Source organism: Canis lupus, chromosome 6 (assembly GCF_011100685.1).
Source record: "Canis lupus familiaris isolate Mischka breed German Shepherd chromosome 6, alternate assembly UU_Cfam_GSD_1.0, whole genome shotgun sequence".
NCBI lineage: Eukaryota > Metazoa > Chordata > Mammalia > Carnivora > Canidae > Canis > Canis lupus.
The window spans coordinates 43,402,584-43,417,825 of record NC_049227.1 but is presented as its reverse complement, the minus strand read 5'-3'; the positions used below and the strand labels follow the sequence as shown (position 1 = coordinate 43,417,825).

At 39.1% G+C, this 15,242-nt stretch overlaps 2 protein-coding genes and 1 long non-coding RNA gene across 14 annotated transcripts in view; 2 read left to right on the top strand and 1 right to left on the bottom strand.

The window, feature by feature from the left end:
- Positions 1-6,604, top strand: part of STXBP3 (syntaxin binding protein 3) — a 50,266-nt gene extending 43,662 nt beyond the window's left edge. For both annotated transcript variants that reach the window (XM_038541134.1, XM_038541133.1), the window contains 3 exons: positions 1,039-1,124; positions 4,586-4,734; positions 5,692-6,604. In XM_038541134.1, the coding sequence (XP_038397062.1) occupies positions 1,039-1,124; positions 4,586-4,734; positions 5,692-5,786 (330 nt within the window). In that variant the 3' untranslated portion in view covers positions 5,787-6,604. The remainder of the gene's footprint in view (positions 1-1,038; positions 1,125-4,585; positions 4,735-5,691) is intronic.
- Positions 6,605-7,682: 1,078 nt separating this feature from the next.
- On the top strand, positions 7,683-11,680 carry LOC106558950. 2 transcript variants are annotated; one of them, XR_005361052.1, is made up of 4 exons: positions 7,683-8,579; positions 9,744-9,876; positions 10,998-11,066; positions 11,548-11,608. It is a non-coding gene; the product is annotated as an uncharacterized LOC106558950 (long non-coding RNA). The 2 variants fall into 2 exon arrangements; XR_005361051.1 differs by having other exon boundaries at positions 10,998-11,680.
- A 1,853-nt stretch (positions 11,681-13,533) lies between these two features.
- Positions 13,534-15,242, bottom strand: part of AKNAD1 (AKNA domain containing 1) — a 61,612-nt gene continuing 59,903 nt past the window's right edge. For 4 of the 10 annotated variants that reach the window (XM_038541124.1, XM_038541123.1, XM_038541122.1 and 1 more), the window contains 2 exons: positions 14,656-14,785; positions 13,535-13,901 (listed from right to left, as the gene is read on the bottom strand). In XM_038541124.1, coding sequence (XP_038397052.1) covers positions 13,770-13,901; positions 14,656-14,785 — 262 coding nt within the window. In that variant the 3' untranslated portion in view covers positions 13,535-13,769. Of the gene's footprint in view, positions 13,902-14,481; positions 14,567-14,655; positions 14,786-15,242 lie in introns of all 10 variants that reach the window. The other 6 variants (XM_038541129.1, XM_038541131.1, XM_038541128.1 and 3 more) reach the window with 5 other exon arrangements.

Genomic DNA, 15,242 nt, shown 5'->3' with positions numbered 1-15,242 from the left:
CTTAAACCTGTTTCAACTTTGCTTTGGGAACTAAATGTGTATAATTTATGACTATAATTTTCCTGTTTTGTTTGGCTGATTTTGTCATTCACACATTCTTAACCATAGGTGAAAAGTTTAAAGAATTTAGACTTTGTTTTCTACAACATAACCTACCCATAACAAGGATCTAGCTGAGTAGTTTTTCTTGGCTGGTACATTTAAAATAAGAATTGACTTCCTGAATCCTGTAATAAGTATTTGCATGTTAATTTAAAAAGTTTAGTTTTGGCTCAGTGGCATTCTAAGACCTTCAGGATTTCTCCTGAAACTTGATTTCTTTGCTTCTTATAGTTTTAATGAAATATTCTTGGATTACTGAATACCTTTTGCTCATTCTTTATGCCCATGTACTAGTAATACCTTTTATATTACTGTGCTGTAATGCAGTGGTCTCCAGATTGTTATAATCATGCATAACTTAACCATAAAAATTGTGAACATAAGCTTATAGTATATGACTATTTATAAACTATGTATTACTGTGCTGGTGAGAAACATAATCTATATACCTAGCAAATCCTATATCACAAACCCTAAAAAAATTTTTTTAACAAAAGGAAAAGTTCTCTCATCCCTTAGGTCAGGGATGCACATCCTATTTTAGAGCCACTGCAATGAAGGGCAAGGCCTGGGCTCTCCAGTAGCCTAAGAGGTATGTCAGGACTAGGATGTTATTTAGAAACCCCTAGCACTCTAGAGATAAATGTTTTGATAAGGTCTCTGCATTCCTTATACCAGTATTGGAGACCCTCCACGTGAAGAAATGTAGACATTCAGTAAATATTGGTTTAATAAGTAAGTAAATGATTGCATTAGTTTTTGAAGCAAGTAAGATTTGTAAGTATCAGAGAGAAAGCTAACCTTATTTCATTAAATATTTACATACCTTTAGGTCCCTGACTTGTAAACACAAGTTTTGAGTTTTATGTAAAATGCACAAATAAAAAATCCTGGAATTTACATTTTTTTGTTGGTGTTAATTCTTTTCTTCCGTAGGATGCCATTGATAATAGATTAGATTCAAAAGAATGGCCATATTGTTCCCAGTGTCCAGCAGTATGGAATGGCTCAGGAGCTGTAAGGTAAAACCTATCAATGAAAGCCGGTGAAACTGTCGATATGATATTGCAGACTAATAATTGAAATGGTACAGAAGTAACTCTAATATTGGCAACATTCCTGGAGGCATAGTCACTTAAGAGACAGGTTTTCTTTAACTTCAACCTGTTTTAAGTGATTCCAGGTAAGCAGTATGAAAATGTACTGTATCATTAAAAAAAAAAAAAAAGTTTCCTACCTTATACTGGAGTGTCAACTCCCAATCCCACCCTACTTTACATAATACCAAACCATTGTCTCTTTTGTTCATTAAATGGGTAAACACCCAAGTCTCTTGTTTGCTAAGATTAGACTAACACTCCACTAGGCTGACAAGCCTCAACTTAGTTTACCACTCCAGTGTTTAGCTTCCTCTTTACTGCTAGCCTTTGGAGATTTCTCTTATTTGTTTATTTTCAGCTGTGCTTTTAAAAAGGAGTTCACTCTTATTTTAACCAAAGCTTCTAGGTGCTTCCTAGAGTGAGATTTCAGGATCTAGGGATTTTATTATTATTATTTTTTATCTATCAGAATGTAAAACACCAGCACGACACCTTATACATGTATGCAAAACAAATTACTTGTTTTATTTTGTTTGATTATATTTATAATCCCATTGTCCTAAAATTGCTATTCAGAAATTTAAAAATTATTGGGATCACATAATTGTTTTGGGCATTATTATCTCCTTTTTTCTCTTTTCTTTCTTTCTTCTTTTTTTTTTTTTTGCTTTATCTTTTGAAAAATTTTTTTTTATTTTAGAGTGTGTGTGTGTGCGCATGCGCACACCTGCGCACAAGAGTGGGGCAGAGGGAAAGAATCTCAAGCAGACCTCCCCACTGAGCAAGAGCAACACAGGGCTCGATCTCAAAACCCTAAGATCATGACTTGAGCCAAAATCAAGAGTTGGACACTCAACTAACTCAGTCACCCAGGCACTTTTGAAATAGTCTTTTTTTTTTTATAAAAAATTTTTTCTTTAAGCTTTTGTTTTTTATTCATGAGAGACACAGAGAGAGAGGCTGAGACATAGGCAGAGGGGGAAGCAGGCTCACTGCGGGGAGTCCAGTGCGTAACTCCATCCCAGGACCCCAGGATCACAACCTGAGCGGAAGGCAGACACTCAACTACTGAGCACCCAGCTGCCCCTTGAAATAGTTTTTATTGGGCAGCCTGGGTGGCTCAGCAGTTGAGCACAGGCCTTCGCCCAGGACGTGATCCTGGGGACCTGGAATCAAGTCCCACATCGGGCTCCCTGCATGGAGCCTGCTTCTCCCTCTGCCTATGTCTCTGCCTCTCTCTGTGTCTCTCGTGAATAAATAAAATCTTAAAAAAAAAAAAAGAAATTGTATTTATTTATTTATTTTTAAAGATTGTATTTATTTATTCCTGAGAGACACACAGAGAGAGAGGCAGAGGGAGAAGCAGGGTCCCTGCGGGGAGCCTGATGTGGGACTCGATCCCAGGATCCAGGATCATGCCCTGAGCCGAGGGCAGATGCTTTAACAGCTGCTCCACTCAGGCATCCCTTGAAATAGTTTTGTTGTTTTTTTTTTTAAGATTTTATTTATTTATTCATGAGAGACACAGAGAGAGAGAGGCAGAGACAGGCAGAGGGAGAAGCAGGCTCCATGCAGGGAGCCTGATGCGGGAATTGATCCTGGGACTTGGGGTCACGCCCTGAGCCAAAGGCAGATGCTCAGCTGCTGAGCCACCCAGGTGTCCCTGTTTTATGAATTTAATTATTTCCGATTCCACATAGAAGTGAGATCATGCAGTAGTTGTCTTTTTGAGCCCAACATAATTTCACTTAGCATAATGTCTTGCAGGTTCATTCATGTAGTTAAAGTTGGCAGGATTTCCTTCTTTTTTTTAAGTTTTTATTTTATTTTAATTTTTTTTAAAGATTTTATTTGAGTGAGAAAGTGAGCACAAGCAGGGAGGTGGGGAGGGAGAGAGGGAAGGGGAGAAAGAAGGCTGAGCATGGAGCCTGACATGAGTGAGGTTCAATCCTAAGACCCTGAGATCATGATCTGAGCTGAGGGCAGATGCTTACCTGGTTCATTGGGCCACCAGGTGCCCATTTCCTTCTTCTTCTTTTTTTTTTTTAAAGCTGAATAATGGGATCCCTGGGGTGGCGCAGCGGTTTGGCGCCTGCCTTTGGCCCAGGGCGCGATCCTGGAGACCCGGGATCGAATCCCACGTCGGGCTCCCGGTGCATGGAGCCTGCTTCTCCCTCTGCCTGTGTCTCTGCGCCTCTTTCTCTCTGTGACTATCATAAATAAATAAAAATTAAAAAAAATAAATAAATAAAGCTGAATAATATTCCACTGCATGCATGCATATATATATATACACACATACACACACACTACATTTTCCTTTTTTTTTTTTTTTTCACACTACATTTTCTTAATCCATTTCTCCATCAACAGATATTTAAGTGTTCTGTGTCTTGGCTATTACAAATAATGCTGCAGTAAACACAGAAGTGCAGATATGTCCTTGATAAACTCCTACCATCATACCTTACTGAGTTCAGCATGGGATTTCCCTGTACCACATCAGCTCCAGATCTGTACCTGTGCTTCCCTCCCTGTGCTATAAAATAGAGCTGACACTCTCTGATTTGCTTCATATGAAGAAATAATATATCTGAGAAGTCTATGACTTCCTAAAGTTTAAAAAAATGAAGGGAGTGGCACTGAAACAAGAGGATTTTAAAGACTTCAGAAAGTCATAGATTTTGGGATGCCTGGGTGGCTCAGTGGTTGAGCGCGCCTGCCTTTGGCCCAGGGTGTGATCCTAGACTCCCAGGACAGAGTTCCACATTGGGCTCCCTGCATGAAGCCTACCTCTTTCTGCCTATGTCTCTGCCTCTGTGTGTGTGTGTGTCTCATGAATAAATAAATACAATCTTAAAAAAAGAAAGAAAGAAAGTCATATATTTTCGGGTGTCTGGGTGACTCAGTTAAGCATCTGACTCTTGGTTTCAGCTCGGGTGATCTCAGGGTCCTGGGATCGAGCCCCATGTCAGGCTCTGTGCTCAGCATGGAGTCTGCTTGAGTTTCTTTCTCCTCCTCCCTCTGCTCCTTTCCCCTGCACTTGCTCGCTCACTCTCTCTCTCTCTCTCAAATCTTAAAAAAAAAAAAAAAAAAAAGTCCTAGACTTTTCAGGTATATAGTGTCAGCTCTATTTTATGTGTAAAAATGCTGAACTAGGTTATGAGCGATTTGTCCAAACTCTGTTAGACCAAAATTAAACTTAAAATGGGGCTGTCCTACCTAACCTGTCTTGGTTCTCCATTCATACCATTGTTAAGTCATTTCCATAAAATAAGTATAATTGGTGTCAAATTTGAGTTTGTTTGAGTTAGGCTTTTTAAAAACTCTGCAAGCACTGTGGCTTTGGAAATATTTTTAACGTGTGGGTATTTATTTTTTAGTGCTCGCCAGAAACCTAGAACTAATTATTTAGAGGACCGAAAAAATGGGTCAAAGCTGATTATTTTTGTAATTGGAGGAATTACATACTCTGAAATGCGTTGTGCTTATGAAGTTTCTCAGGCCCATAAATCCTGTGAGGTTATTATTGGTAAGACATTTTCCTCTTTTCAGTTTTGTTTTAAACAATGCAAACCGTTATATTCTAAGTTACATAGCGGACTAAATTGTTGAATACAGAAGAACTTACTAATCATAGTGTTTTATCTAATGTGCCACAGTTCTTTCCTGATTGACCTTTCTGATAATTTGATTTTTAAATATTCTATTTTCAGAGGAATAAGCTTCAAAATATTATATTACTTAGATATTATTAAATATGTCTTTTAAAATATTATGTTCTCTACTTGCCCTTAATATTAAATAAGTTTTAAGACATAAATACGTTTCTACTACAGAAATACTTTTGAATGTTTTTGTGCATGTGGACTTGACATTGGCAAGTCCTGAATGGAATTTAGGTGTTTTGTTTTTAAGATTTTATTTATTTATTTGACAGAGAGCACACTCAGGGGAAGAGGGAGAAACAAGCAGGTTCCCCTCTGAGCAGGAGTCAGACCCTTCCAGGGATTGATCCCTTTGCCTGTCCCCCTGCTCCTGCTCCCTCGCTCGCTCGCTCGCTCTCTGAAATAAATCTTTAAAAAAAATTTTTTTTTCAGTCAAAGCCACTGATACAGAAGCTCTCCTCATGCACAGTTGTGTACCAGGTCTAAATCTACAGCTCTGCTTAATGATCCTGTGATTGAACAGTGACTATTCTGTTCTGTCACAAGGATACAATAACCTCCAGTTTGATCTTCAGCATATCAATGCATAGCACAAAGTAGACAAAGTACTAGGAGTGGTTTACTGAGCATGCTGCTGTTCAATGAAGGGGAAGGACTGAAATATTGAGGTATAGGCAGATTTCAGGAATGTGTCCTATAGAAATTTTGTTAAATTGCTCCCAAGCTATGACACTTTGCAAATTTGAGGAAGAGGGCAATATAATTAGTCAAGAAGAATATGTAACTGCTGGACTCTGAAAATGTATCTTCTATCCTGCCAGGTTCTACACATGTTTTGACACCCAGGAAACTTTTGGATGATATAAAGATGCTGAATAAACCCAAGGATAAAGTCTCCTTTACTAAGGATGAATAATGATTTTCATTTCTTTTGGAGATTCTTACTAACATGTTCAACTAAAATCAAGACAAAGTTGTTATGTCATTTAAACAATGTAAATATTTTATGGAATAATGATTTTTCAAATATATTTCATAAGGGACTTTATGATTACATATCATAAATTTGCCATTTTTAATAATTTAAATAGTGTTGCTGCTTTGTAGATGATGAGAAGAAATGTTAAAATGCTTTCTTTTTTTTTTTTTGTTAAAATGCTTTCTAAGAGGAAATTTTTCACTTTTGCAACTGAATATATTAGAATTATGGGTAATTTTTCACAACTACCTATGTACATACTAATTACTTATCAGATTACCTATCAAATATAGTTTTTTGGGAAAGAATGATTTTAAATGAGAAGGTTATAAAAGTAAAACTGTATGATAGAATGATTTTCTATAAATAGTTTTTTTCATTTGAAATTCATTTATGTGTAAATTAATTCTGTCATTAATAGAATAATTTCACAGTGTATACTGTCTACCCAAATACTTCTAAAGAACACAATTTTATATAATTTCAAAATCATATATGTTTAAAGTAGAAGACCAAAAATAAGTCTGATATTCTAAGAGAAAGTAAATGTATAGTTACAAAAATTTATCTTTTGGGGGGCAAGGGAAGAAGGAGAGGTTGGGAAGTTTAAAAGTTCTAAATCAGAAAGTTACAAAAAAGAAAATGCGCCATAATCTTCCCACCATGATAGATCCTGTTGACTTTTTATAAAAATAATGTCATATTTGTATAAGGTTGGATAATATAAAGATACGTATACACATGTGTTAAGCAAAGGGTGTGTCTTTATTTCAAATCTCTCTTTACCCGACCTCATAGTGGCCTCATAGTTTAATATACTACTCATCTTCAGAGTTTTGCTCTTACATATAATGCAGCATTGTTAGGGTACATACCTTTGCAAACACAAATACTTTTTTTTTTTTTTAAAGAATTTTTATTTATTCATGAGAGACACACAGAGAGAGAGGCAGAGAAATAGGCAGAGAGAGAACCAGGCTCCATCCACACAGGGAGCCTGATATGGGACTCGATCCCAGGTCTCCAGGATCACGCCTTGGGCCAAAGGCAGGCACTCAACCCCTGAGCCACCCAGGTGTCCCCTATTTTTTTTTTTTTTTTTAAGATTTTTATTCATTTATTTGAAAGAGAGCACAGTTGGGCAGAGGCAGAGGGAGAGAGAGAAGCAGACTCCCTGCTGAGCAGGGAACTTGGATTGGTACCTGAGCTGAAGGCAGACGCTTAACCAACTGAGTTACCGAGGTGCCCAGGTGCCCCCTACACAAATACTTTTATGATATAAATTTCTAGCAATGGTATAGCTGGCCAAAGTATTTGTGCATTTAAAATGTAGTTGACTTTTGAACATCGTTTATGGGTGCTGACCCTTGCCTCCAAACCATGCAGTTGAAAATCTGTTGAAAAACTGTTTACTCCTCAGAAACTTTACTAGTAGCCTACTGTTGACCAGAAGCCTACCAAAAACATAAGTGGTCGATAAACACAAATTTTGTACTTTATGTATTGTATACTGTATTCTTACAATAAAGGAAAATGTTAAAATCATAAGAGAATACATTTACAATACTCTACTATATTTATCCATAAAATCTATGTTTAGGTGGGCCTGTGCAAACTTGTGTAACTTGTGTTGTCCAAGAATCAACTGTGCTGATACTACCATTTTAAATTTTCATGTAGGTAAACCTATTACTTTTCCTTTTTGATTTCTGAATTATATGTTAAACCTAGATGGGATCCCTGGGTGGCGCAGCGGTTTGGCGCCTGCCTTTGGCCCAGGGCACAATCCTGGAGACCCGGGATCGAATCCCACGTCGGGCTCCCGGTGCATAGAGCCTGCTTCTCCCTCTGCCTGTGTCTGCCTCTCTCTCTCTCTCTCTGTGTGACTATCATAAATAAATAAAAAATTTAAAAATTAAATTAAATTAAAAAAAAACAAACCTAGAAATACCTTTTACAACTAAGATTATAAATTCACTCATTTTTTCTTCTAGAACATTTCCATAGGTTTCATTTTATTTTTACAGGCAATTCTTTCATCCATCTAGAATTGACTTTAATGTGAGAATGTATGCTAGGTATTGTCTCTTAGCACTTGGCATTAGGTCTCATGCCTCCCCATCTCATACCACAGGGGATGAAAGGCTAAAAATGCAGTTTTGCAGACTTAAAGATAGCAGGGTTCCGGACAGTTTAGGTTCTGCCAATGATTTGCATTTCGTCAAGATTTAGAAGGTGGAGATTATGTACCATGACTGTACTAGTGGGACAAGCAAGCTTCTGCCACCAACAGCACTGGCTTCCTGTTCCCTGGATCACAGAAGATGATAGAACCTTGAGTCTAAAAGTATGTTGGCCCCCAGTTTCTGCCCCTTCAGCTTTTTCTTTGATTTTTCAAAAAATTATTTATTTGTTTGTTTGTTTATTTATTTATTTATTTGAGAGAGCACAAGCAAGCGGGGAGATGGTGGTGGAGGAGAGAGCAAGGGAGAAGCAGGCACCTCCTGAATGCAGAGCTCAACACAGAGCTCAGTCTCAAGACCCCAAAATCATGACCTCAGCAGAAGGCAGACAGACGTTTAACCGACTGAGCCATCCAGGCGCCTCTTTCCTCTGATTTTTAAGGATCTGTATTCTATTCTTTGAAATACCTTGTGGAATTTCTGTTCTATGTGAACCCTGACACAAGCAGTATGTAACAGGAATCCAGCTTTCTTCCTAAACAGTCAGGTATTGTACAATGTACTGGGTAATCTCTCCTCATTGAGTCTGAAATACTATCTTTATCATACACTAAATTTATATTTGTATTTTGGTCTGTTTCTGAATTCTCTTTTATTGACTTAGAGTTCATAATGTTGTTTTTCCCTGTTTTAATTTGTGCTATACTTTATTTTTATTTTTTTTAAAGACTTTATTTATTCATGAGAGAGAGGAGCAGGCTCCATGCAGGGAGCCTGACGTGGGACTCGATCCTAGGTATTCAGGATCAGGCCCTGGGCTGAAGGCAGGCACTAAACCGCTGAGCCACCCGGGCTGCCCTGTGCTATATTTTATTAAAAAAATTTTTTTAAACTCCATGCCACACGTGGGGCTTGAACTCATGACCCTGAGATCAAGAGTGGCATGCTTTATTGACTAAGCCAGCCAGACACCCCTAATTTGTGCTGTATTTTAATGTATGACAGATACAATTTCTACTCCACCCACATCTAAATCACTGTTATTTTTCAGAGATTTTCTAGCTATTACATTTTTCTAAATAAACTTCAGTATCATTTTGTTAATACCAAGTTATTTTGGATTTTCATTAGGTTTGCAGTAAATTTATAGGTTAATTTAAGAAGAATTGACAGCTCTAGAATATTGAAACTTGAGATTCAGGAATATGGAATGTCTTTTTATTTACCTAAATCTTTATGACCTTCAAAACCTTTATTTTCAGGATGCCTGGGTGGCTCAGCGGTTGAGCGTCTTTGGCTCAGGGTGTGATTCCGGGGTTCCAGGATCGAGTCCTGCATCGGGCTCCCTGCGTGGAGCCTGCTTCTCCCTCTGCCTGTGTCTCTGCCTCTCTCTCTCTCTCTATCTCTGTCTCTCATGAATAAATAAATAAAATCTTTAAAAAAAAAACTTTATTTTTCTTCATATAGGTACTGTAGTTGCCATAATACCTTTATATTGTGTTCCATGTATATTAGATTTTTTATATTTTCAAACATCTTTATATAGGAACATTATTGGTTTGATATGTTAATTTCATAACTTGGCTATTTTATTAGTGATAGCAAAATAATAACATGGAAGTGCTTACTTAGAGCTTTATACATGCCAGGCGCTGTTTCAAAGTGCTTATATTACCTCATTTAATCTTCTCATTTAATCCTGTGAGAATAGGCACTATTATTATCATCTCCATTTGAAAGCTGAGAAAACTGGAGCACATGATGTCATGTCACCTGGGCGTGCATGTTGGTACACAGCTCTCTTCGTGCATGGAACATGGGAACGGTTCACTGCCAGTGAAAGGGTTAGTTTTTGGTGTCTTTGTTCTATCTGAGGCCCTTGTATACCTTGGTTACTGTCTGTCCAGAGTTAATACATGTGGAACAGAGACTTACACTGATCCAGTGCCCTGGGACAGATGGAACCAAGAGTGTGATGACAGCAAACACTGGCCCAATCATTCAGTCACTTAACACCTCAGTGATGACTTTGTCCTGTCAGTGATGTGAGATCCTTTGAGGCCTCCAATTTATGTATATTTTAGGCTTAAAATTGGGGAGACCCTGTTTCCTAAATTTACTGAATTCAAAGACATAGGTTGTCATCTCACATAAATTCCTTGTATAAACTGATCCCACCTCCAGAATTAGCAGTTACCGATTCTGATAAGACCCTGAAAAAGATACTTTGCTCTTAAAACTAACTGAAACCATTTATTCGCTATCTCGGAAGCCCACGTTTGCTTCCTGTTAATATGTGCTTCATTTGTAAAGTATAGTGGATTCACATTGTTCTGCCATATTCACAAAAAAGTAAGGAAATTACCGGCTGTTGGCGAAGACACAAAAAAATTCTTGCATGTGAGCTCCAAAGATCCAGATCTTGACAGTTTATTTTTTAAGATGTGATGCGTCCCTAACTCAGTTCTCTAGGTATTTGTAACCCTTTGTGAAGGCTGTCAAATTGCATGCAAGCAGGTTTCTTTTAGAATCAAAGGAGCAAAAAAGTCTTCATCCCACAGTAAAATTTCTACTACCAAAGCAACATTTTGAGTATTAAATATAAACGTATTCAAATTCAGTAGGAATTAGGTCTATTTTAAATCCCTAGCCATAAGTTTACAGTTGAAAGGAGTGATAAGAGGACTTTTCACTTGTATAATCTAATAGTTAAAGTGCATGGCTAGAATTTCTTTATTGAAGAGTTAAAAACATCCCCCCTCCCTCGTCCTGCTTCTTGCTCCTGGCAGCCTCAAGCCACCAGGGCACAGCCACACGTTGGAAATAAACATAAAGAGGCCTCTGAACAGTGGAAACTGCCCGGTGTTGGCTTCCCATATGGCTGCCCTCGCAATGGTGAGCCCTTGAATCTCAAAATACAATTATGTTCAGTTAATGAGCTTGTTTTTCTGGTCTGTTCCTGCAGCAGAGTTAGAAGACAGATCTGTCAGAATTTGCACAAAGACGGGAGGAGACGCCCAAGGCTACATAATTGGTAAATATAAAATAACCTTTGTAAATCAGAACCTGGCACATTATTTTAAAAAAAGATGAGCGAGAGAGTGCCAGCGAGCGAGCGAGTACGAACAGGGTGGGAGAGAGCAGCAGACTCCCTGCTGAGCAGAGGCCCACACAGGGCTCAGGATCAGGACCCTGGGCTCTTGACCTGAGCTGAAGGTGGACACTTCCCACTGAGCCATCCAGGCACCCAGGGCCTAGCACTCCCAGAACTTCTTAAGGACATGGCTCTGTTTCTGGTTCTTGGATTAAACACATTGCAGTGATTGTTCATAATGACCCTCAGTCATCAAGGAAGTGTAAAATTACATTTAGAATATAGTTTAATAAAGCAGAGATGGGCTATATTTTTAAATACATGATTACAATAGTTAAGTTTCTACAAAGGTTAATTGAGGCTTTAAGAACATTCATTTATGGTGGTCCTTTCTAACCTGGGCTCCATGGATTTGCTCTAGGTGTCCCTGAACTTTTAAAAATTGTGTGCAGGGGATCCCTGGGTGGCGCAGTGGTTTGGCGCCTGCCTTTGGCCCAGGGCGCGATCCTGGAGACCCGGGATCGAATCCCACGTCGGGCTCCCGGTGCATGGAGCCTGCTTCTCCCTCTGCCTGTGTCTCTGCCTCTCTCTCTCTCTCTGTGTGTGTGACTATCATAAATAAATTAAGAAAAAAAATATTTTAAAAAATTGTGTGCAAAATTGTGTGTGCGTATATCCCTTTTCCTTGAAGAGTGGAGCATAAAGGAGGGAGACTCCATACCTTTCATCAGATTCTCAAAGACGGTTGAGCCCAAAAATGGTTAAGAACTAATGAATCGTATGAGAGCCCTTCAAGGCAGAGAAGTGTAATTTTAAACTTGGAGACAGGATAGTGATGCTTGGCACACAAAACCAGGTTATCAAGTTGTGATTAAATTTAGGTAAGTGATGACTAGAAGCCTCTTAGCATATACACAGTTTAAGCTCCCTTCTTTTCCTCTTAAAATGCTACTTCCAGGGATCCCTGGGTGGCGCAGCAGTTTGGCGCCTGCCTTTGGCCCAGGGCGCGATCCTGGAGACCTGGGATCGAATCCCACGTCGGGCTCCCGGTGCATGGAGCCTGCTTCTCCCTCTGCCTATGTCTCTGCCTCTCTCTCTCTCTCTGTGTGTGTCTCTCTCTCTCTGTGTGACTATCATAAATAAATAAAAATTTAAAATAAAATAAAATGCTACTTCCAGTCTTTGCTCTCATCCTTACAGTACCCCAGCTTAAAGTACCATTAGCCACAAAATCAGACGTATCTTCAGGGTGGCCTCTGCTTTATCTCTTGTAAGGCACCCTAAACCAATTTCCAAGTCCCAAAGTTAAAAATAGTCCATTCTCCAGCCAGATGGACAAATAGCAACTGCCTTGGCCACAAAAAATCTTCAAAGTGGGAATAGATTCAATTCTCCCTCCACAGAGCAAAGCTCTGGGGGTTGGGAAACCCTTTGTTGACTGTTTGGAGTGAATAGAGGCCTCAGGAAGCAGAGAAAGAGCCAATAATGTGCTGCTCTGTCATTCGAGAGGTTATAAATCAGTCTTGAAGCAAATCAAAATCTTGTCCTGGCATTCTACACGAAATACTATAAATTTAGTTAATCCCTGGTACATAGTTTTAGTGAATTATCTTCACTTTTGTCCCAAATTCATTAATCTAGGACTAACACTTTTGCATATGACTTCAAGAGATCTTCACGTAATTTATAACAAACATATTGGAAGAATTCTCATACCGTACAGAAAGTGAGTGAAGAGTATAGAGTCTTCCTTCCCTGAATGACTCCCAATTCCATTTCCTAGAGATCCACTGAATATTTTTGTGTATTGTTCCAGAAAATAGGCATGCCCTTTGAAAAACACGCAAATGAGGTCACACTACATATAGTATGAGTCATCTTGCTTTTTTTTGCTATCTTGTAAGATAATCCACCTCATTTTCTTCAGTGGCTGCAGAGCACTAGCTGCATGACTGTTGGTATTTATGAATCACCATGTAGGGTATTAATTAATTCCATCTCGGGGCTCTTCTCATCAGTGCTCCAGTGCCCATCCATGTGCGATCCCATGGCCTATGTGGGAATGTGGGAGTTACTATGAAGTAATCACTGCTCAGAAGGTTAGTGCTTTTACATTTGTGGAATTTGATACCAAGTTGCCTTCCCACCAGGTTGCACCAATTTACACTTCCACCCTCAGGATACAAAAGCACCTGTCACCCCCAGCCTCCCTGACACTGGCTTTTCTAAACTTTAGTTTTTGCCATACGAATAGACAAAAGTATAGTTTATTGTTTTGTTCTTTTTTTTTTTTTTTTTTTTAGTAATCTCTACACCCAACATGGGACTTGAACTCCTGACCCTGAGATCAAGGGTTGCATGCTCTTCCCACTGAGTCAGCCAGGCACTCCTAGTTTATTGTTTTGATTTCTTTTATTATGAGTTAGGAAAAACATATTTATTTTAAAATAAATATTAATTTTAAGAATCAAGGGTCCATTTTTTTTTTCCTGTTAAGCACTTGGTGCCCCCCATTTCATATGGTTTTGGTATTTTCTCTAGAAAGTCACCTTCCTAAATTGTATAGTAAGATACTTTTGGGGGGAAGATCAAGTTTTCTTAGCATTTTTCTTTTTTTTAAGTCCTCAGTTGCCTTGGGTCGAACTAGTATTTCATTTGCTTCCTCCATCTCTGTGCTTTGGCAAGATCTTCTGCAATAATTCTAATCATTCGATCAGTAGTTTCTTTCAAAATGGTTGCTGTCCTTAGGGCATGATCCAAAGATGAGTTTAATATCTACAGAGGAAAAGTCCACACGTTAAAAGTTACTGTTTCTGTTAATTGGGTTATCTCATTATTAACATTGCAAGATGGAATTTTTGGAGCATTCTTTTCCCACCCAGTCTATTCCTGTTTTTGACTGTTAGTTTCCTAGGAAACCAATCTGAGATGGAATATATTTTTTAGGGAAAGGGACAGAAAAAACACCCAACACGTGACTGATGAGTGTGAATCAGAGGGTGAGGTCAGCAACCTGCTGGGCTGTTGCCCTGCTTCAGAGGAAGAGGTCCGTGAGAAAGAAGGAAAGCTCTTGGGAGTCATCGAAGGGGATTTAGGGGGTCATAACCCCAGAGGGGGCACCGAGGGGTATTAGTGATTGCATTGGAAGCCTTTGAAAGTGGCCTGGGATTTGATTTGAAAATAGGGAACTGCTGGCAGCTCTAACCCCAGTGTCACTCGAACAGACTTGTGAGTGGCTGGAAACAGTCGCTGCTGCCTTCAGTCCTGGCTCAGGGGATCCTGTGGCTGAGGCACCACCCACAAAACACTTTCTCCAGGAAATTTCCCTTGGAACCAATTTAGGAATAATACAAACCATGTGGCTGCTCAGGCTGTGTGTCCTTATGTTAGTGCTGAGCACACATTGTTTTTAGCAGAGCCAATTTTCTGGTGCCCCCACGCTGTAATAATTTAAAAGCCATCAGTTTTCTGGTCAAGCCCATACTTAAAAGCTGCAAGGATTCTAGATTTTTTTTTCCCGAGTCCTCACCTCAGATTTTGTTTCTTTGGTACTGCCAAAGTTTCTTAAGGATTTGCTTCCAGAAATCCTGCAGGAGTAGAAATGGAGTGAGGGTGTAGCAAGGTCTGAATTGTAGGTCATGAAAACCCTAAGATTCTTTCTAGAAGGCAAAAGCATATTTGTATCAATCTCTCCTCTCCCCCTTGCTCTGTGGTGCTTCAGTAATGGCCGTGTGTGTGTGTGTGTGTGTGTGTGTGTGTGTGTTGGGACTGAGGAGTTTATGCACTCTCTGCCTTTTGTAGCTCTCATAGCCCTGTTGTGGTTGACCACAGAAATGAGTTGTTCCACGACCACGAAGGGCATTTCCTCTCAGAATCTGTCTCTACTTCTGTTGCCACAGAAAGAGGCGAGACTCCAATTTTTATTCAGTTTTTATTCTTTTTGGACCAACCTTTTACCCAACATATTTATAAAGCAAATGCACACAAATCTGCCAATTGCAGGCACTTTGACTTGAGTTCATTCTATCACTGGTAAGCTTAACACAGCAAGGAGGCAGCAGCAGTAGGAAGATAGAAGCAGCACCTCTTTAAACAGGCACCCCTCAACTACTACAC